Raw genomic sequence first — 23,994 nt, forward strand, 5'->3', positions numbered from 1 at the left:
CAAACCTACAATTGTTGGCTTTCCAGTCTTTTTCTTTTCCCAAAGCAATTGTTGGGTTTCTCTGACCAATTTTTCTAAATAATCAACTGGGGAAACATCTCTTTGGACCATGACGGAGGTTTGACTGTTTCTGATGCTTTTAGGGCACCATTCTTAGCAGAAATGTCAGCAAGGTGATTTCTTTTAGCTTCCAGAGAGTCAAGTTTAGCATGTCCTAGAATCTTAGTAATAGCTAAAGCATGAGGTAAAAGTATAGCATTCAATAATTCCTGAACATACAGACAATTTTTTAATTTTGTCTTCATTAGAAGTAAGGAAACCACTTGCTTCCATAACATTTCAAAGTCATGAACTACTCCAAAGGCATATCTATTATCAGTATAAATGCTGATCGGTTAACCCTTTGCTAAAATGCAAGCTCGAGTGAGGGCATATAATTCTGCCTGCTGTGCTGAAGTAACCAAAGGCAAAGATGCTGCCTCGATGACTTCAAAAGGGGGTGCAATAGTACAACCACCGGAGTATTTACCATCTTCATTTTTTAAGTATGAACCATCTGTAAACCATGAGAAATCAGCTTTACCCAGGAGTCTCCTGCACATCATCATGAGGAGTCAGGAGGTGATCTGTCAGTGTGAAGCAGTCATGAAGGACTTCATCAATCTCAGAAGGGAGAAAAGTAGCTGGATTAAAGTTATTACAATATGAGAGATTTACATGAGAAAGATTTCATAGGAAGTAAGGCAACGAACTGAAAGATGCTGGGTGTGATGAGAATTCAGGAGAGCTACTGCATGAGGTACAAAGATGGTTAGAGGGGATCCTGTACCAGTTTCCTCTGTGGCCTTAACCAAGAGGGCAGGAACAACAATGGCTCTAAGGCGAGAGGGGGTATTTGTGAGCCACAGAGTCCAGTTGCTGACTGTAGTATCCTAGGGCTTTATATTGGTCTCCGTGTTCTTGAGTGAGTACCCTAAGGGCATTCCCTTACTTTTCAAGCACAGAAAGGAAAAAGGGAATCTGATAGTTAGGATGCCCAAGAGAATGTGAATTTATTAAACTCTTTTTTTTAAGGCTTTAAATACTATGTCATCCTGTTCTTTCCATAAAATTGGGTCGGGACTGTCATTCTTTAGAAATACAGAGGTTTTCCCCAAGAGAAATTTGGGATCCAGTTTCGGCAATAGCTGACTAACCCAAGAAAACCTCACAACTGATGCTTAGTTTGGGGTCTTGGGAAACTTAGGATACCATGAAGCCTATCAGGATCCAGGTGTAGTTCTTGTTCCGATATCAGATGCCCCAAATGCTGAAACTGAATTTGGAAAAATTGTAATTTTTCTTTAGAGACCTTATGTCCCTTTAAGGCCAGAAGTTCTAACAGATGGATGCTATCTTCCTGTGAGGAAACCTGAGAAGAGCAAAGTAAATCATCCACATATTGCAATAAGGTGGAATCTTTAGGGAAAATTATATCATTTAAATCAGTCTTCAGAATTTGTGAGAAACAAGAAGGGCTTTCAGTAAAACTCTGAGGCATTACTCTTCAGGTAAATTATTTTCCTTCCCAAGTGAAGGCAAAAAGGTATTGGTTAGCTTCATCAACTGGGATACTAAAGAATGCACTGTATAAATTAATTACTGTAAAAAAGTCACTTCCAGTGGGGATAGATGGTAGCAGCATATAACGGTTAGGAACAATGGGGTGTTGAGAAATAACAGTGTGGGCTATTGTTCAGGAGTCCTGGACAAACCTCCATCCTTGTCCCTTTGGCTTTCTCACAGGTAAAATCGGAGTGTTACAAAGACTAGTGCAATGAATAAGGAGTTAGGTCATCTTTTATTAAGGTTTTGTACCTTGAAGGGCCTCTTTATTTGTAAGATACTGGTTAATTCTGGGAAGAGGTTTTGAAGGATCAATTTGAATATTAAATTGGATTTTCCCACTATCAATTGAAGATTTTTCCCACAAAGAAGATGGCAGTTGGTCCAGTAGGGATAGTTGATCAGTGCTCTCAGTGCAGCTACTGTTCTGTGAAAAACAGTACAAATAAACGATATTGAAAAGCCATGTGATTCACCTAATTGGCCATTCTGACAGTTACCATCAAACTCTAACATCATTTCTCCCTTTCAGGAAAAGGATATTCCAGCATGATAGTTCTCTGAGAAGTCTTGTAATAAATGGGTAGGGGCAAAAGAACTAAGGAGAAAACAATGTGTGTCTCTCAAGGGACCTAAGCAAAAAGGAATAGGTTCAGAGATGTGAACCTGTTGAGGTTTGTTTGAAATCCCCACTATTTGAACCGTTTTACTCTGAGACAGGCAGTTTTATGACAGTGGGGTTGAGCACTGAGAGTGTAGCACCAGTGTAAATAAGAATAGAAATAATTTCCTTACAATTTGAAGAAAAGTTTCTCCAAGATGATTAAGGAGAAGGAGTGGAAAAAGCCCCTGTAATCCCTCGACACCCTATCACTGGGTGTTAGGAGGACCTTGGAAAGGCTGGTTAGAAGGCTAAGAGCGTCTGCAACACTTAAACTGATGGCAATCCCTTTTCAAGTGTCCTGGCTCTTGGCAGTAGTGGCAAAAGTTTTGAATATTTGGGTTTTGCATAGGGCCTCTCATTTGCCAAGACTGAGAATTAAAAATCTTGGCAGTCTTACTTCTAGGTGGCTCATGTAGAGTATGGGCAAGCTGGTTGGGCAAATTGACCAAATCTAGGGTGGCCTTGGTCTCCTATTCCATCCTGGTTCTCTTAAGCAGGAGGGAAAGATTTCTGTTCAGCCCACTAACAAAGAATTAAGTTCTGAGTGGAGTGAACATCTGAAGGAAGACCAGAATTTTCCTTAAAAATGACCTGAAGTCTATTACAGTAGTCATGAACAGTTTCGTCAGATTTTTGTGAGCAAGTCTGAATTTTGCTCCAATCAAAAGGCTTTCAGAAAGCCTTGGGAATTGCTTGGTGTAGCTTTTCAGCAAGTTCTCTGGCTTCCCTAAAATTGGAAGTTTGCTTTTCTAAGTCCCTTTCAAGATTGTAAATGGGGTTGTTTTCTTAATTTCTCCTTCCAATATTTTGTTACTGGTGCATAAAAATGAAGCTGATTTCTGAATATTAATTTTGTATTCTACTTTACTAAATTTATTTATCAGTTCTAATAGTTTTTCGGTGGAATCTTTGGGGTTCTCTAGATATAATGTCATCTGCAAATAATGACCGTTTTACCTTTTCCTTCTCCAATTTAGATGCCTTTTATTTCTTTTTCTTGTCTGATTATTGTAGCTAGAACTTCCAATACTATGTTGAATAAAAGTAGTGAAAGTGGACATCCTTGTCTTGTTCCTGATCTTAAGGGGAATGCTTTTAGCTTTTCCCCATTGAGTATGATGTTAGCTGTGGTATATGACCTTTATTATGTTATGTTTCCTCTATTCCCATTTTGCTGAGAGTATTTATAAATGAATGCTGGATTTCGTCAAACACTTTTTCTGCATCTGTTGATACATGATCATATGATTTTTATGTGGTATATCATGTTAAATGACTTGCAGATATTGATCCAACCTTGCATCCCAGGAATAAATCTCACTTGATCATGATGCATGATCTTTTTAACGTATTGCTGAATGTCATTTGCTAATATTTTGTTGAGGATTTTTGCATCTATGTTCATTAGGGATATTGGCCTATAGTTTTATTTTTTTGCAATGTCTTTTGTCTGGCTTTTGAATCAGGGTAATCAGGGTAGCGCTGGCCTCATAGAACAAGGTTGGGAACCTTCCCTCTTGAATTTTTTGAAATAGTTTGAGAAGGATAGATATTAATTCATCTTTGAATGTTTGGTAAAATTCTCCTGTGAAGTCATCCAGTCCAGGACTTTCGTTTGTTGGGAGTTTTTTTATTACTGATTCAATTTTGTTGGTAGTAATCAGTCTGTTCAGATTTTTTGTTTCTTCTTGATTCAGTCATGGAAGCTTGTATGTTTGTAGGAATTTATCTTTTTCTTGTACATTGTCCAATTTGTTGGACTATAATTGCTCATAGTATTTTCTTATAATCTTTTGTATTTCTGTGTTGTCGGTTGTCACTTCTCTTTCATTTTATTTATTTGGGTCCTCTCTTTTTTTCTTGATGAGTCTGGTTAAAAGTTTATAATTTTGTTTATTTTTTCAAAGAACCAGCTCTTGATTTCATGAATCTTTTGTAATCTTTTTCAGCCTCTATTTCACTTACTACTGCTCTGATCTTTCTTATTTCCTTCCTTCTGCTTACTTTGTGCTTTGTTTGCTGTCTTCTTTCTAGTTCCTTTAAGTGTAAGGGTAGATTGTTTGATTTTTGTTGTTTCTTGAGGTGACACTGTATTGCTATGAATGTCTCTCTTAGGACTGCTTTCGTTATGTCCCATAGATTTTGGATTGTTGTGTTTCATTTTCATTTGTCTCAAGCTATCTTGATTTCTTCCTTGATCTTTGTGTTGACCCATTTATTATTTAGTAGGCTGTTTGTTAGTTTCCATGTATATTTGTGTTTTCCAGTTTTCTTCTTGTAATTGGTTTATAGTTTCCTATCATTTTGGTCAGAGCAGATGCTTGATATGATTTCAGTCTTCTTAAGTTTATTGAGACTTGTTTTGTGGCCTCACATGTGGTCTATTTTGGAAAACGTTCCATGTGCATTTGAGAATAATGTATATTTTGCTGCTTTGCATGAAATACTTTAAAAATACCAATTAAATCTATCTGGTCTAGTGTGTCCTTTAAGGTCAATGGTTTTTTTGTTGTTGTTGTTTTTCTGTCTGTATGATCTGTCCATTGTTGTCAATGGAGTGTTAAAGTAACCTAATATATAGTTGGCTGGTTAGCTCAGTTGGTTAGAGTGTGGTGCTCTTACTGTGTTTCCCCGAAAATAAATATATTATATCATATCATATCGTATATCACATCACATCTCATCATATATCATATCATAGCATATCATATCGTATACCCGGCCTTATCTTATAGTAGAATAAGACCAGGTCTTATGTTAATTTTTGCTCCAAAAGACGCATTAGAGCTTATTGTCTGGCTAGGTCTTATTTTCAGGGAAACATGATAACAAGGTTGCTGGTTCGATCCCCACATGGGGAACTGTGAGCTGCACCCTCCACAATTAAAGTGAAACAACTACTTGACTTAGAGCTGATGGGTCCTGGAAAAACACACTTAAATAAATAAAAGTTTAAAAAGAAAAAAAGATCCTTTGTAAAAAAGAAAAAGTCACCTAATATAATTGTATTACTACCGATCTCCCCCTTTATGTTGGTCAGTATTTGCTTTATATATGTGCTCATATATTGGGTCCATAGAGTTTATAAGTGTTATATCCTTTTGTTGGATTGATCCCTTTATCGTTATGTAATGTCCCTCTTTCTCTCTTATAGCCTTTGTTTTAAAGTCTGTTTTGTATGATACAAGTGTTGCTACCCTAGCTTTTTATTTCCATTCATGTATCTTTTTCCATCCCTTTACTTTCAGTCTGTTTGTGTCTTTCGATGTGAAGTGGTTGTCTTGTAGACAGTGTATTTATGGTTCTTTTTTCTTATCCATTCTGCCACCCTATATCTTTAGATTGGAGCATTTAATCCATTTATATTTAAAGTGATTATTGATAGATACATAGTTATTGCCATTTTATGGTTCATATTTATGCATGGTGGGTGGGACAGGGATCCCAGGGAGTCACTAGGGTGGAGAAAGCCGATTTCACCAGGTTAATGTAGATTTAGATTTGGCTGTGTGGGCGAGGGCTCAACACACGAAAGATGATGCCCGCCTGCCAGCTGCACGGGGAAGAGGATTCTACACAGAGAAAATGGCGACTGTCCTTCCAGTTCTTGCCCTGAAACCACACAACTTAGTCTCTCCCTGTATGTCTCTGATGTCTCACGAGTCACTGTCCTTACACTAGAGCCCAGGCTGAAAGCCTGTGAGCAAGTGAGTCTGTGCAGAGCTTCTTTAAGAGGATGTTTGGGTTTTCCTGTGCTTTCTCTCTCACCCAAAGAGTTGGAATTCCCACTATTTTTCCCAGCAAGATGTTGTGGGGGTTCCTCTTCCTAGTTCATTACTCTGGGCCAGGAAGCCCAGTGTGGGGCAAGTCTCCCTTGCACCTCAGGCTGAGGGGGGGTTCTACCCCTACCACCAAGATATCCCTCCTGATTCTTCACTGTCACACACAGGTGTGGGGATGGCCCATTCCGCATCTCTGCCCTTTCTACCAGTCTTGATGTGGCTTCTTTATAGCCACTTACCAATCTTTTTTTTTGCCCCATGCTGGATACAAAAACAAATGACTTCTGCCAGTCAATGGTCTTTTGTTTGGAAGTGGTCATGAAAGACCTCGAGTGGAAAAACAAGTTTACCAGAATTTTGAAAAGGAGAGTAATCCATTTCAGTGAAGAGGGTGGAGTTGTAGCTCCACACAATATAATCTAAGCTCCCAAATGGAGAGGTCTTGTCTTATTTAACATGACGGTTGGCCCTGGAACAGCTTGGGCTTAAACTGTGCAGGCCCTGAAACTTGAATTTTAAAAGATGGCCCAGATAAGAATTCCTGGAGACGACATCTGAAAGGTACAGGGAAAGAAATGCAAGCTCTTCATTGAAGGACTTTCTTTTCATAAAGCCAATATTTATAAGACTTTTGAGATTAATAGGGAAGGTAAAAAGAATTGGTGGGCTTTGGATTGTTTCTGGAGCCATACCTCTGGTTCTGTAAAGACTTCATTTGTAAAACAAGAACATTTGTTTTTTAATATTTTAAGAATTGGATTGCCACCTAAGTTGTGGCAAAGGACTGACAAATCCATCCATCCACTGTTGGAATATTCCTTTCCCTCTGGGTACATTTCTTATCAGATACCTTATTAGGTTTCAACTGGGAGAAACAGTAAATATTCCTGGCAGTATTAAACAATCCCATGGATCCAAGAGGGTGCAGACATTATTACTTTCTAGAGTCTTTCGCTCTGATAGCCAAAAGAAAGAACTGACAGCCTTCACGTCCCTGTTCCCCAGTGAGACACAATGTCTGCTTCCACAATGTAATCAGGTAACAGATGCAATCGTTAAAGTTTACATAATTTTTTTAATGTAATGCCTGTTTAAACATCCAATTTTCACAGTCTTACCAATCCTTATATTTCCGTATTCTTTTAATCTAATTATAACCTGAGTCATGGCTTCACCCATGGGTTTTGGTACCACAGTTCATGAATTCCCATATCAGAGAGTTCTGAAAATTTCTCTTTTCTATCTTTTGACCATTTACCCACTCTTGAGTAAAAAGGTTTTGGGTCAAGGGGTCAAGCCATGCTGTCATTCTTGAACTTGATTTAACTAGCCTGACTGCCCTGAGTGATTGCTGGTCCAGTTTCTCATTGTAATCTCTTCCAGTCTTGCAAATTTCTCCACACTGGGGTAAATAGAGCAGATTTGTTTGGGGCTCTTTAATCTTGGAGGGTTAACAAGGTCAGTTTAGTCCATTCACCCTTTCTTAGTACTGTACTAAAACCTTTGTTTTAACCCAATTTGTTTTATTCAGCTCAATTTTTGTTTTCTAATTGGCTCATTCCTCATAATAGTCATTGTAATTTTAGGTTGTAATTTCCTTGAGGGATAACAGTAGTTTGGTAGGATCCTAGTAATAAATGGAATTTAGCCCACATTTCTGTCTGGCCATATTTTGGAGTTTCCAACTTGATAGTTACCAAGCCGAATCCTGAGGACATAAAAATTTTTACGTTATTTTAAAGTAAGATTTTGCCACTTTTCTTTCTTTTATTTGTCTCCTTAAGTACAGGACAGTTGTACTTCCAATGTCCTGGGTTTTTTTGTTGTTGTTTTTTGGTTTGGGGTTTTTTTGTTTGTTTGTCTCATTTTGTTTTTTACAGTATTTGCAAATGCCTGAAGACAAATAGGAAAGGGGTTGAGTGGACTTTGATTTTTGTTCTAATTTCTGTCCTTCCATCTTATTAAGGGAATCTTAATGACTTGCTATTATAACAATATGAGAGCTCTCTAAGAAAAATTTATTTCCAATTTAAAAGTTTTTCCAATTAAAAGGATCCATTGACTATCCTGGATGGTAGGATCTATAGCAACTCAAACCAATATATGGATGCAAGGAGCATCCCCAAAGGAGAGTGCAAAAAGATGCAACCCTCACAAGAAAGTTTACTCCCAGAGTTAGCCTAAGAAAGATGGGAGGCCTGTCTTAAAGCTGTTCCAAAACAGAATCATGTGCTTTTCCCCTTTGAGCAGAATAAGGTTTAAGATTTCCAAAGCTTGGATTCACAGCCTATTTGGCTGCCTGCCAGATGCATAAGCATCCTCCAGCTGGTAGACATAATAGATCATTTCTGGGAGGAACAGGAGAGACACGGGAAACTCCCTTGAGAGCTTGTCGTAGCCCAATAGAGAACAAGGTGCACCTTGGCAAGTACACGCCCTGGATGATAGAAGCCAGAGAGAAAATATTCTCACTAGTCATAAGGCCAAGATGTTAGGGCATATAACAAGATGAAAGGAAAGAAACCAGACAGAGACAGACAAAAACAAAACCCATGAGTATGGTATGCCAAGTAACCATGAATCGCTAGTCCAAGAAATGAGTTTCACAGATATTTTGTCATGCCAGCGTAAATTTAGAAGAAAGATTCTCACCACTTTTGCTTCCACCGGATCCTACAGACAGAGATCTGGGGATGTACCATGGTAAGAACGCTTACCTTCTGCTGGCTTGTGTTAAGACACCCATGACCTCATCTGCAGCAGTCTCATTGGGAATCACGGGGTTCCAGCCAGTGAGTTTATCCTGCTCATCACCCCAACTGTGGAGGAGAAACAAACTCTTCTCTACCCTCAAGGTTCTTCTGGCTGTTCTAATAATCAAATAGACATGAGACAGGTTAGCAAGAGAAAATAACCAAATTTAATACATACATGTATTTGGGAGTCCTACATACATGAGAGTCAGAGACTCCACATGCACGAGAGGTTCTAGTACAACTCTTAAGTCTCTTTGAATAAACAAACAATTTCCCTCCATATTTTTTCTGTTGTGATTTATTTTTTGAAGAAACAGATCATTTGCTGCCTTTTAGATTTAGCTGACGTTTCGGTCTTGATACTGTTCAGTATGTACCTCTGTCCTTCACATTGCCTATTAAGGGTTTGTTAGATCTGGAGGCTTGATGAGATTCAGGTTGGATAATTGTTTTTTTTTGGCAAGAATACTTAATGATTGGTGTAATGAAATTAATTCCTACATCATGCCAGGAGGCACATAAAATCTGGTTATCTTTTTGTGATGTTAAAATTCATCAGTGGATGCAGGTGTTATTAGCTGAGCCATCCATTGTATACTTATCTTCTTCAGTCTTTCACTGGAAACAATTGAGCAACCTTAATGATTATTGTCTAGAACCATTATTTTGTTAGGAGTTGCGAAATGGTGATAGTCTAATTCTATCCTAACTTCTAATTCTATCCTAATTTCATTTATTACAATCATTCTATAAGGAATTTTTTCTCACTTATTTGGTTAGCAAGCAATACAAATCCTATAGAAAAAAATTAATATAAATCTGATTACCCTAATTACTTACAGTAAAAAAATCCGTACTTGTTTGATCAAACCATTTTCCCATAACCACCTTCTTGACACATCGCGCAGATTTCTTTCTATTTACATAGAGCTACTTGCTGTTCCCCAAAATCATGTGTTTTCCTATCCCACATCTTTGCTTTTGTTTTATCTAGGAAATGACCTCCTTCACTCCCCATTCTGTATTAAACTTCTCAACTTCCAGCTTATATTTCTCAACTAATATAAACTTATTCCCCCATGGAGAATGTACAGTTGGCCCTTGAACAACACAGGTTTGACTGCATAAGTCAACTTATACACAGATTTTTTTCAATAAATACTGTAAATATACGAGTATTTTCTCTTCATTATGATTTTCTTAACATTTTTTCTCTAGCTTTATTGTAAGACTATATTATATAATACGCATAACATACGTATTTATCAACTATGTTAACAATAAGGCCTCTGATTAACACTAGTCTATGAGTAGTTAAATTTGGGGGAGTCAGAAGTTATACGTGTATTTTTAATTGAGTGGTGGACTGGCACCCCTAGCCCCCATGTTGTTCAAGGGTCAACTATATTTTTTCTTTTTTGGTCCCTCAGTTTTGTGTTTAACATTTTACTGAACGGTGTCTTCTTTTTCTCTTCTTCTGAAACTTAGGTCTTGTTTATTTTCCAAGTCTTTTAAGTTGCTAGAAGATTACAAACATGAATAATTCATTTTTGTGTTCTCAAAACTGGCTTAATGGCTTGTTCTAAATTGCTCAGAAACTGCTCACAGGTTGTTCATCTAGTTGCTAGAAGACTGAAAGAAACTCTATTCAGTTTTCAGTTTTGAAAAATGAGTAATTGACTGATGATTAAGTGTAGAAAAAATAGCAGAAATTCTTTATTGGATTTCCTTCTTCCACAAAATATTTTGTAAAACTAGATATTTAATATGCATTCTATGTGAAAAACCATTTTTTAAAAGTTCTTGGATTACACAGGTATATGCATTTGTCAAAACTTCAAATGATACACCGAGGATGTGCATTTCATTAAATCTTACCTAATACAGGGTAATTATATTTTAGTTAATGATTTGCATTCTGAACTATCTAGTAAGAAGTGTACTGGTCCACAGTTTATTTTGAAATGCACAAAACAGTAAGATGGATTGATGGATGGATAAAAGGATGGGTAAATGTGTAATTAAACAAGTAGAGTAAAATGTTAGTGATGTAGTGGGTATACAGATTTTCACTATATAATTCTTTAAAGTTTTTTGTATGTTGTTTTTAAATCTTTATAATAACATGTTAGGGAAATTGGGGGAGGGAAGATTTTTTAAAAGAGAGGGTAAATTAAGCAAACCCAAGTTCCATATTCCTAAATGTAGTCTCTCCATCCCCCAAAGCTAACTATTCACATTGAAAAGGAATGTGCTCTTACAGAGATCAGTGTCCTTCAGAGATGTGGCTGTAGATTTCAGCAGAGAGGAGTGGCAGCATCTAGACCTTGCTCAGAAAAACCTGTACCGGGATGTGATGCTGGAGACCTACAGCCATCTGCTCTCAGTTGGTAAGCACAGACACCTGGGTATCTGAGGGAAGGCCCCACTGAGTTTCCATTCTCAGTTGCTAAATGCTGTGAGACGTCTGAAATATGTAATGGTTTTCTCCTTGATTTGTCTAGGATTCTTTAACCCTTTTGGGCACTCTGAATATTACTCTGTTCCCAGAGATATATGGTTACTTTCCTGAAGAACAAAGCATCATTCAACAAGACTTTATTGATTGAACTCTGAAACACAACTAGCTGGACCCAGTCCTTTACCATTTCTCATGAACAGGGTATCAAGTTCCTGAACCAGAGGTTTTCATGTTGGAGCAAGGAAAGAAGTCATGGACATTGCAGGATGAGAGCCCACATCAGAGCTGTTCAGGTAAGTGTGCCCAGATGGGAGACAGCAGAGTAAATCTCAGTTGTCTTGAGAAAGATTAGTATTTTTGAAACGCTATGAAGATGACTCTTCTTGAAGGTTCTAAATCTTTCGTATTGCTTGAGGACCCTTGACAGTGTCCTCTCAAATAACTAAATGCCTTCTACTTGAATGCCTTTGTCATTTCTGTCTTGTTCCTTGGCTTTTTGGATTTTGGATCATGTACCAGTCTGCCTAATTAAAGATTTTCTTATTTTCTTGGTTATGCTCCTTTTCTCTAACGTTCTTTTTCTTTCTTCCTTCCCCATTGTCCAAGATTCTTTCTTTATACATTCAGGCATTCATGGATGTGCTTTCTTTAAAAAGTACTATATGTTGCACACTCCCACTCCTGTTAGTCTTCCTTCCTTCCTCTGTCTCTTTCCTCACTGTGAGATGCCTCTGAACTTTACCTCCGACCAGACTCTCTTCCTATTTTCTCCATAGGAACTGACATGGGATTTCTTACTTTTCCATTCCCCATGTCTTTTATCTAACTGATGACTTAGGGTTCACTGTCATTTTAGATGTACCTTTCTGACATTTCTTTTCAGTGTTGTTTGAGTATCTTCACAGTGTCTGGGGGTGTATCTGCCTGGTTGGCAGATTTTTGTAATTGTTTTATTTCTGTACTTCACATGACTGGTTTGAGTTTAATCATGGTCCTTATTTTGGATATACTATCATCATCAGTCTGGGTAAGGATTCTCTTGCTGTTTGATTTTTCAATCTTTTCTTTTTTATCCCCATACCCATCTCACTTTTCACCACAGGCGATTACTTTGTATGATGGAAATATTTTTTCATTCGTGCATATTCTTTTAAAATTTAAAGTGACTTGGGGTTTGTATTGTTTATATAAATGTTATAGCACTATCTTGTTCTTTCCTTAATTTTTCCACATCTGTCCATGGTACAGTATTCATAAAGTTTATTTCCTTTAACTGCTGAATTGTATCCCAGAATGTTTCCTATCACCACTATCACCAGCCTCCTCACCCAATGATTCACCCTCATCCTTTTCCGTGTTCAGCCTGGATGAGCCATATGACCATCCCTTCTAGCCTCTGCTAGCTGCTCTTTGAACTGCAATTATCTCTTCATTCTCCTTTGAGAAGAAGAGTTTGGGTTTCGAACCTCCTAGCAGGGAATTTCTGAGAAAGCTTCTTTCTACATTGACAGGGAGAGGAGGTGATGCCACAAGTGATGTTATGTTGTATTTCATTCTAGAAAAATTGTGGCAGATTGGTGACCAGATAGAAAGCCATCAGCAAAGAGGCAACAAATATTTAAGAGATGGTGCTTTCATCAAGGAAATAATGAGTACAAAGAGGGATTATGAATATAAGGACAGTAGAAAAATAATTCATGTAAGCCAAAATATTCCTTCCCAAAAAAGACCCCATCAATGTGACTCATTTGGAAATGCTTTGAAGCATAATTTAGATTTATACGGTCATAATAGAAACAATGAGTCAAAGAACATTCATAGGATTACCGAATATGGTAAAATTTCTTCTTATACTGACCAGGAGTGTACTCCAACAGGAGAGAAATTATGGGACCATAATCAATGTGGAAAAATCCTAAGCTATAGACTAGCACCCTCTCAACATCAGAAAATTCATACAGTAGAGAAATCTCACAAATGTACTGAACTTGGAAAGATCTTCATCCAGAAGTCACAACTCAAGGTACATTTGAAAGCTCATACAGGAGAAAAACTCTATGTATGTATTGACTGTGGGAAGGCTTTTGTAAAGAAGCCAGAATTTATTATACATCAGAGAACCCATACCCGAGAGAAGCCCTATAAGTGCAATGAATGTGGAAAAGCCTTTTTCCAAGTATCTTCTCTCTTCAGGCATCAGAAAATTCATACAGGAGAAAAGCTCTATGAATGCCATCAATGTGGGAAAGGCTTCTCTTACAACTCAGATCTCAGTATACATCAGAAAATTCATACCGGAGAGAGACACCATGAATGCAGTGATTGTGGCAAAGCATTCACACAGAAGTCCACACTAAAGATGCATCAGAAAATTCATACAGGTGAGAGATCCTATATATGTATTGAATGTGGACAGGCCTTTATCCAGAAGACACACTTGATTGCACACCGAAGAATTCATACTGGAGAAAAGCCATATGAATGCAATAACTGTGGGAAGTCCTTCATTTCCAAGTCACAACTCCAGGTGCATCAACGAATTCACACAAGAATGAAACCCTTTATGTGTCCTGAATATGGGAAGGTCTTTAATAATAGTTCCAACCTCATTACACATAAGAAAGTTCAAGTTAGAGAGAAATCTTCTATATGTACTGAATGTGGTAAGGCCTTTACATACAGGTCAGAGTTGATTATACATCAGAGAATTCACACTGGAGAAAAACCTTATGAATGCAGTGATTGTGGAAAAGCCTTCACTCAGAAGTCAGCACTTACTGTGCATCAGAGAATTCATACAGGAAAAAAATCATATGTCTGCATGAAGTGTGGGCTAGCCTTCATTCAGAAGGCACACTTGATTGCACATCAGATAATTCATACGGGAGAGAAACCTCATAAATGTCACTGTGGGAAATCATTTACTTCCAAGTCACAACTCCATGTGCATAGACGAATTCACACTGGAGAAAAACCCTATATGTGCACTAAATGTGGGAAGGCATTCACCAACAGATCAAATCTCATTACACATCAGAAAACTCACACAGGAGAGAAATCCTATATATGTCCTAAGTGTGGAAAGGCCTTTACACAAAGGTCAGACTTGATTACCCATCAGAGAATTCATACTGGAGAGAAACCTTATGAATGCAATACCTGTGGAAAAGCCTTTACCCAGAAGTCACACCTCAACATACACCAGAAAATTCACACTGGCGAGAGACAGTATGAATGCCAAGAATGTGGGAAAGCCTTCAACCAGAAATCAATACTCATTGTGCATCAGAAAATTCATACAGGAGAAAAACCCTATGTATGTACTGAGTGTGGAAGAGCCTTCATCAGGAAGTCAAATTTCATTACTCATCAGAGAATTCATACTGGAGAGAAACCTTATGAATGCTGTGATTGTGGGAAATCCTTTACCTCCAAATCTCAACTCCTGGTGCATCAACCAATTCACACAGGAGAAAAACCATATGTGTGTGCGGTGTGTGGGAAAGCCTTTAGTGGCAGGTCAAATCTCAGTAAGCACCAGAAAACTCATACTGGAGAAAAGCCCTACATCTGTTCTGAATGTGGCAAGACTTTCAGACAGAAATCAGAGTTGATTATACATCATAGAATTCATACTGGAGAGAAACCTTATGAATGCAGTGACTGTGGCAAATCTTTTACTAAGAAATCACAGCTCCAAGTGCATCAGCGAATTCACACAGGAGAGAAACCTTATGTGTGTTCTGAGTGTGGAAAGGCTTTTACTGACAGGTCAAATTTGAATAAACACCAGACAACACACACTGGAGACAAACCTTATAAGTGTGTAGTCTGTGGGAAAGGCTTCGTCCAGAAATCAGTGCTCAACGTGCATCAGAGTATTCACACTTGAGAGAACTGTGTGAGAAAATCTCAGTGAGATCAGTTCTGATTGTACATTATTGAATTCATGCAGCAGAAAAATGTACACATAATCGTAAGTAGAAATGCCCCATCAGAATGTTACATTACTGCTCAGAAGAGGACCTGTGAAAGGGCCCTGACCGAGGGGAGTCACCAGCCTCATTAAACCTTGAGGCATTCATACTGAGAAGGAACTTTTTTCAATTTGATACATTAAAAGAGGCCTGAAAAATATGGAACACTGTTACCAAATTCTGCATAGGAAAGATTATGTTAAATCATGTTAACAGTAATCTATTTTTTACTGTGGAATAGGTGAAGTGCCAACAAGTTAAATGGTGGAACAACATAATATCTACCATAGTAACAAACCCTAAGTTCTGTGAGATGTTTGTTGCAAAACACATTGTCTAACAGACTTTTGAGTGTTTTTCATTCTTGTGTTGAATCTAAGATGGTTGTGCTACCGAATCCCCCATCAAGTATTTCTATAAAGAAAGATATCATAATAAAATAATACTTTATATGTACAAACACAAACCTCAGCGTGTATGTTGATTCCCCATTATCCTCTAGCATCCTCACTTGTAAACTCCCCATTACCTACTAGTAGAGTGTCTTTGACCCTCATGAGTCCCCAGCACATTGTCTTCTGACCCCCATAATTGCATTATAATGGTCCATGAGTGCTAAACACTATGTGTATTGACTGCCATAATCTCCCAGACAGTATTTACCTACCTGTGTTTAGTTCTCACTATAGTGTCTTGTGAATTCCCACTACCCTCAGGAAAGCTTCTGAGGTAAAAATTTTCAGATCTCCTTAGTCACCTCTTCACTCCAGCCCCCTATTTTCTGTCACAGTTCTTCTAGGTCATTCAGCTTCCTTAATGCCCTGGCCTTCATAATAATAATAAGAAATCAATCACATATTAAAACAAACCCTAACATACCTTCACTGTCTTCTCTGTGTCCATCTTTATGCCATGTGCTTCACAAGGACCTTCTCCCCCATGGGCCTCAAACACATCAGTTTAGATCCTGCGCCCGGGCCTTTGCATTTGCATTGCCCTCTTCAATGAGCATAGCTCCTCATTGTATCTTCCAATGGCACCTCTACGCAGAGACCTTCCCTGCCTGCCTGGTTTAAAATTCCAACCCCACCCTTCCTCCTTTATCCTTCTCTAAAGCGCTTACTGCCATGATGTTCTATATATTTCACTTATTTGTCTATGCCTCCCACACTAGAATGTTTTTCCCTGTTTTGTTCACCACTGTGAGTCTAGACCCATGCCCGACATACAACAGGCATTCCATAAATTCTCACTGAAGTGTCGACTCTACTCATCCCATGACTTCCCTTTGATCCTTTTATACTGTAGCATAAGAAATGCTCCAATGGGGAGAACCACGTTGCCTAAAACACACCGGGCTTTTTCACCTCCATTCTTTACCTGGGCTGCACCTCCTTACAGGCCCTAAAGCTGTAACATTGTAAACCTTTTGGCCTGATAGCAACCTGTTTAAAGAAGGGAGAACTGAGGCACAGGAAATTCCATATAGATGCTTGGTGTTTGAGGATTCCCTGCCATGATTCTGAAATACCATAGTCACCTCCAGAGTGATTCCAAAAGAGCCCACTAACTCTGCCGCAGCATGCCCTGTCCCCCTCCCCCCAGTTGTACCTCAACAGGGTCTTGCCCACCCCAAAACCTAACCTATAGACCTGCTCATTGTGCTCTGACAAGTATGCCCAAAGCCAACAGTATGGGGGGGGGGGGCAATAGTATGCAGACAGGGGCAGACCTTCCCCAGAAGCTAGATGTCTGACCCAAGACTGGGGCTGTAATGTCCTCACAGATGCAGGCAGAGGGTCTGAGTGCTCCGCTGCTGAATGGCCAAACTGGAACCAACAGGGTGGTTCCTCCAGGTCATTCCATTGGCAATGCTGGGATTGAGAAATAGATTGTGCAGACAAGCTCCTGCCTTTGTGAACAGCAGCATGGGGGTTGAGGATGGGGGCAGGACCTAATCAAGGGTGCAGAGCTAGGGTTGCCTCTTTAATCCCCTCATCCAAATTGGGCAGTGCTTAGTGACATCCCATTACCCCACCTTAGATCAGTATCTGATCTGTTATTGGCTCCCCTTTATCTTTTTTTTTTTTTAATTTTATTAAATTTATTGGTGTGACAATTGTTAGTAAGATTACATAGATTTCAGGTGTACAATTCTGTATTACATCATCTATAAATCCCATTGTGTGTTCATCACCCAGAGTCAGTTCTCCTTCCATCACCATATATTCGATCTCCCTTACCCTCATCTCCCACCCCCCACCCCCCACCCCCCTTACCCTCTGGCAAGGCTCCCCTTTATCTTATGCCTTCACAGTATCCGATGATCCACCATACACCTTTCCCTATATTAGAACAATGTCTGGTGACCCTCTATTACCCCCCCTTTTACCTCATCCAGCACTATATCTGGGGCTTCACTCAATGTCTTGACCCCCCATTATTCCCCAACTTAGGACAGTGTTTGCTGACCCCTCAAGAGAGTGTCTGGAGATACCCCCTTATCTCCTTCTTAACCCACCGCAGCACAATATCTGGACACCATTATTCCTCATTTACCTTACTCTAGTATTATGTTTGTCACACTGCATTAATTCCAGGAAATTGTGTTTGGAGATCTCATTAGTTCTTCCACAATTACCTCTAGCATAATGTCTGTTACTTCGCCCCATTTGTGACAAGGTCTAGTATCCTCCATACTCCCCATTTATTCCCACTTTGACCTAAGGAGTGACTGATGACCACTTACTGCAATCAGAATAAAGAACCGTGATATACTTCACCTAATCCAACTATTAATATCATGTCCCGATACTTTAATTACCCCTCTAGCAGCATGGCTCTTGTGCCCCCTCCATTACTTGTCCATCACAATAATAGTGACCAGTTATCTTTCATTACCCCATCTAGCAGTATCCATAACTATCCCCAACACAGCCTGTGGTGATGCCCCCAGTACCCTCTCTGAACTCTGATGTGTACCGCTAACCTGTTTCCCTCCCCCCAAGTAAGGACGAAGACTAGTAACGCACCATAAACTCCACATTACTTGGGTGCATTTTGGAGTCTCCACTGCCCTCTGCCATAGGACCCTCATAAACAACCAGCACAATATCTTTTGATTCCCCTTACCCACTAACACAGTATGTGTGACTGCTCCATTAAATCCTAGTAGTATCTACTATTTCCTATTGACCGCCTCTAACACAATGGATGCTGATTTCCTGTTGCCCACATTTCTTCCTGAGGCCCTTCAGTGTGGCTACTGCAATGTCTCCAGCACTGCTTCTCCACATCACTATTTGCATGGACAGGAGCCCTGGAGGATGGAGGAGGAATGAGGTCCTAGCCTTATAGACCCCTTCAGGGAATTGTTGGCTTGGAGTGGGCTGGAGGACCTGGGGGCCCCAGGAGACCACAAGCTGACCTTCCCATTTACTATATGAGGAGGGATGCAAGCAGAATACAGAAAGCTGTGGATATGGATTGAAATTCTGGTTCCAACACTGACCTGCTGAAGGACTCTGAGCCAGCCCAGCAACTTCCCCATGGCCTCAATTGCCTTACCTGTAAAATGAATTGCAGAGCATTTAGTGACTTCATATGGGTCACATGAAGGGAGCAGGGCTGGTGGAGACCAACAACAGTATCCTGTTGTTGATAATAGTAGTAGTTATAAATTGACACAAGGATCTGACCAGGCTGCATGGCTGTGCCCAAACCTCACAAAGGGAAACACTGTAAATTACTTTCAGTTATTATGTATTTATTATAACGTTTCTGTATTCTGTATTTATTCTGTATTTATTAGTAATAATACGTTTAAAAGTCAGATTTCTTGAGACAATTTATATACATTAACATTTACCCTTTTTAGTATACAGTTTTGTGAATTTGGACAAACACAAATACATACACTGAAGTAATTAAGACAAAGAACTGTTCCTTCATTACTCTAAATTCCCTCCTGTCCCTTTTTAAGTCAATTCCTCTTCCCACTTCCAGACCCCTTGGAGTCACTGATCTGAGTTATTTCCTCTCTCTATAGTTTTGCCTTTTCCACAATGTACATGAATGTGTGTGTACCCATATATGTGTAAGTATGTATGTATCCCCTTTTGAGTCTGACTTCTTTCACTTAACATGCTGTATTCGAGATTTATCCATATGGTTGTATGAGATACAAATGGAAAATAAGCTGATGTAAAGACACTCAACATCATTAGTCATCAGGAAAATGCAAATTAAAACTATGATGAGATACCACTACACACCTATTAGAATGACTAAAAAAAATTAAAAACATAGTACCAAAAGTTGGCAAGGATGCAGAGCAATGGAAACTTTCATGCATTGCTTGTGGGAAGGTAAAATGGTATATACACTCCGAACACAAGATTGGCAAGTTATAAAGTTAACCTAGCAATGCCACTCCTAGGTATTTATCTGAGAGAAATAAAAATTTATGTATGTAACTGAATGTTCACTGAAACTGTGTATAACTTCCAGAAGACTGGAAACTACCCAAATGTCCATCAGTGGGTGAATAAACAAATTGTAGTACATCTATACAATGGAATACTAGTACTCAGCCATAAGAAGGCTGATTTATGACACCATAAACAAATGATTTATTGACACAGCTACAACATAGATGAATCTCAAAAGTATTGTGTTTTATGTGGTAATTCAAATTATATTTGATAAAAGATTATTAGATGTTATAAATACAAATATATTTGTATATTATTTTATATGTGCACATCATTATATACTAGTACTATTGATATTTACAATATATAGCACATCACAATATTGTATGTTCCTTATAATAAAATGTTTCTATTATATGTACTGTATGATTACATATTAGATTATGTTATTTATATACATATATTTTTTAATTAAAGTTTATTGAGGTGACAATTGTTAGCAAAGTTACATAGATTTCAGGTGTACAATTCTGTAATACATCATCTGTATATCACATTGTGTGTTTACCACCCAGAGTCAGTTCTGTTTCCATCACTATATATTGGAATTTTTATATTTTTGTATATCAGACTTTCACAACAGTTATTTGTGTTTTTCCATGTAATAAAAGAGGGCATAAGGTCTGGAGAGCCTGCAGTTGTAGCTGGTCCATATTTTTATTATTTGTCAACAAGTTCAGTTCTGGCTATTTTAAAAATGATTTTAATATGTATAAATTTCTAAAAATTATTTATCTTATTAAAGTATAGTTTACATACAATATTATATTAATTTCAGGTATACAACAGTGATTAGATACTTATATACCTTAAAATATGATCACCATGGTAAGTCTAGTATCCATCCGTCGCTGTATAAGTTAGTACAATATTATTATATTCCCTGGGCTATACATTATTATCCCCTGACTTATTTATTTTATAACTGGAAGTTTGTACTTCTTATTCCCTTTTACCTTTTCCACCCAAGCCCCACCCACTCCCCTCTGGCAACCATCAGTTTGTTCTCTGTATCTATGTCTGTTTATCTTTTGTTTGTTGTTTTGTTTTTTAGATTCCATGTATAGGTGAAGTCACACAGTATTTGTCTTTCTCTATCTGACATATTTCTTTTAGCATAATACCTTCTAGGTCCATCCATAGTGTTGCAGATGGCAAGATTTCCTTCTTTTTTATGGCTAAGTAATATTCTGTTGTGTGTATTGTGTCTGTGTACACACACACACACACACACACCACATCTTTATCCTTTCATCTATCGATGGAAACCTAAGTTGCTTCCATTTCTTGTCTATTGTATATAGTGCTGCGAGTAACAGGGGTGCATATATCTTTTTGAATTAATGTTTTCATTTTCTTTGAATTAATGTCCACAAGTGGAATTGCTGGATCATATAGTAGTTCTAATAATTTTTTGAGGAAACTCCATGCTGTTTTCCATAGTGTCTGCACTGATTTACAGTCCCACCAACAATGCATGAACGATCCCATTTCTCCACATCCTCACCAACACTTGATATTTGTTGACTTTTCCGTAATAGCCATTCAGACAGGTGTGAGGCGATATCCTACTGTGATTTTGATTTGCATTTCCCTGATGATCAGTGATGTTAAGCATCTTTTCATATCCGTTGGCCATCTGTATGTCTTTGGAAAAATGTCTATTTAGGTCCTCTGCCCACTTTTTAATCTAATGGTTGTAGGTTTGTTTGTTTTTTATGTTGAATTGCATGACTTCTTTATACACTGGATATAAACCCCCTTATCACAAATACCACTTTCAAATATCCTCCCCCTTAACTAGGTTGACTTTTCATTTTGTTGATGGTTTTTTTCATTGTGCAAAAGCTTTTTAGTTTGACATAGTCCCATTTATCTTTGCTTTTGTAAACATTACCCAGGGACACATATCAAAAAGAAAATTGCTAATGCCAATGTAAACGAGTTTACTGCCTAAGTTTTCTTCTGAGAGTTTCAGATCTTATATTTAGGTATTTAATACATTTTGAATATATTTTTGTATATTGTGTAAGAAAGTGGTCCAAAATTATCACAACTATGGTGGTGGCAATGGCCTGACAGAGAGTTTCAGTCCATGTCCCAAGTGCCTACCAGTGGTATCTGCCTGAGCGTGGCCTACCAGTACTTCATCTTCTGGTTCTCACTCTTTGTACTGAGAAGTCATTCCAGGGGGTTGTACCTTCGGGGATGAGGGTTGCTGCTTGGAAAATGCTCTTAATTTTTTTCCCCACCCTGTCTATTAGCCCCTTAGCCTTAGGTTGGCACACTGCACATTTCCTCTTGTGGTTTTCGATGTGATATTATTGACTTTGATCCCTCTAAGGGCTCTTAGTGCTGGTTATTAAAGAAAACTAGAGCCTTTCATGTTCATCACCACTGTACAGGTGACAATTATCTGACGGGGAGAATTTTAGTCATTGATCCAAGTGCCCACCCCTGGGACATGCCTTACATGGGACTCGACACAGCTGCCATCAGAGTCCAGACCCCAGCACTTCACCTCCAGGTGCTCCTGATGGTCTGCTCTAAGACACACAGAGCGCCTTGCCTGGAAGCCAACACACTTTTTCCTACAGTGTTGGAGTCATGTCTTCTCTCCAGACACCCCTGACTGCCATCCCAAAACACCACACCCCCAGTCACAGCTAATTGCCTCACCCAGCAAAGTCCAGGTCACTCCCTAATGGAACCACATGGCTTCCACTAGGGCATGTTTGCCAGTTGGTTCTACCAAGGCCTCATTTCTTCCTAGACAAAACACAGTCTCACATCATGTTTTGAATCTTTCCTTCCAGTAGGTGGAACACCATTGTTAAGACAGAAGACCGAGAAAGATTTTGCTCAATGAATATGACACACTTGTCTAGGCAAGGCACCTAGAGAACAAAGAATCCACTGGGTAGGCAAATCCCATCCATGCTAATCTCACCCCCTTCTCTGGACCTTGGCCTTCAACTCCAAAATGCTGGGCTCTGGGAAGGATGGAGAAGAGCGTTGAGGGGAGGGGACGGAGAGAAGAGTAGACGGCTCTCCCGCCTTTCTCTTCTCAGGTCCAGAGTTTGTAGACTGCTGGGGCTCTGCCACCACCACCACTGCTTCCTCCTTTGCCCTGGCGGCAGCCTGACTTGCTGGTGAAATGCTGGCACACAGCCTACTGCGTTGGACTCAAATCCAGACTGGGATGGTTGGGAATATCAGAGGAAGGGGACGGATGAAGTCCTGTGAGGCGGGGTGGTAGGGAGGTGGGGTGAGGAGGAATGTGGGGTAGGGTCTGGCAATGCAGATTTCCCAGTCCCACTGGAAGTAATGGTGGGCACCAAGTGCCAGAGAGCCTCCCGATATTTAACTGCCACATGTGGATGTGGGACCAGCTCGTTTTGCATCTCTGCCCCTCCTAGCAGTCTCGACATGGATTCTTCTGTACATCCTTAGTTATAGGACTTTGTTCGGCTAGACTTCAGGGGATTCTCAATGATGGTTGTTCTATACTTTAGTTGTAATTTTGATGTGGTTGGGAGAGGAGGCGAGTACAGCATTTACGTACTCCACCGTCTTGACCAGATGCTCATGCAAATTGTTTTTCCACTATATATAAGGTGTTGTTTTTCTTGCTGCTTTCAAGATCTTTTTCTGCGTTTTTAATTTTCAGAAGTTTAACTATGATGTGTCTTTGTGTGGATTTATTTATTCTATCTGGTGTTTTCTCACCTTCTTGAATTTGTAGGTCCATGTGTTATTTTAAATGAAATTTGGTACATGTTCAACTATTAATTACTTCGAGCACATTTTCAGCCTCTCCTTTTCCTCCTCCTTTCTAAGACATTGAGGATAAGAATGTTAGGTCTTTTATTGCAGTGTCACAGATCCCAGAGGTTCTGATCTTTTTCTACAGTCTGTTTTCTCTCTGTTGTTGAGATTGGGTAATGCGTAATGCTCTGTCTTCAAGTTCATTGATTTTTTTCCCCCCTCCCTTATCCCCTGCATTCTTCTGTTTAGCCCAGCCATTGAGTTTTTAAATTTGGTGATTGCATTTTTCATTTCTAAAATTTCCATTTGGCTCTTCTTTGTATCTTCTGTTTATTTACTCAGACTTTCTATTTTTTTTTTTTTTTTAAGGATTTTGTTGGGGGAAGGGGAACAGGACTTTATTGGGGGACAGTGTGTACTTCCAGGCCTTTTTTCCAAGTCAAGTTGTTGTCCTTTCCATCTTAGTTGTGGAGGGTGCCGTTCAGCTT

General features: G+C 39.0%; 2 protein-coding genes across 10 annotated transcripts in view; both read left to right on the forward strand.

The window, feature by feature from the left end:
• The window catches only part of LOC141566945 (uncharacterized), a 34,324-nt gene extending 14,229 nt beyond the window's left edge, over positions 1-20,095 (forward strand). For 5 of the 9 annotated variants that reach the window (XM_088800623.1, XM_019749886.3, XM_088800626.1 and 2 more), the window contains exons 3-5: positions 11,071-11,197; positions 11,469-11,561; positions 12,828-20,095. In XM_088800623.1, the coding sequence (XP_088656749.1) occupies positions 11,071-11,197; positions 11,469-11,561; positions 12,828-15,160 (2,553 nt within the window). In that variant the 3' untranslated portion in view covers positions 15,161-20,095. Of the gene's footprint in view, positions 1-11,054; positions 11,198-11,389; positions 11,562-12,827 lie in introns of those variants that run through there. The other 4 variants (XM_019749888.3, XM_088800627.1, XM_074315732.2 and 1 more) reach the window with 4 other exon arrangements.
• Positions 11,543-23,994, forward strand: part of ZFP30 (ZFP30 zinc finger protein) — a 48,673-nt gene continuing 36,221 nt past the window's right edge. The window contains exon 1 of the mRNA XM_074315778.2: positions 11,543-11,561. The gene's annotated coding sequence lies outside the window, so the exon portion shown is untranslated. The remainder of the gene's footprint in view (positions 11,562-23,994) is intronic.

The sequence above is a fragment of the Rhinolophus sinicus genome, chromosome 8 (genome assembly GCF_057876585.1).
Source record: "Rhinolophus sinicus isolate RSI-liver-muscle chromosome 8, RSI-T2T, whole genome shotgun sequence".
Lineage (NCBI taxonomy): Eukaryota > Metazoa > Chordata > Mammalia > Chiroptera > Rhinolophidae > Rhinolophus > Rhinolophus sinicus.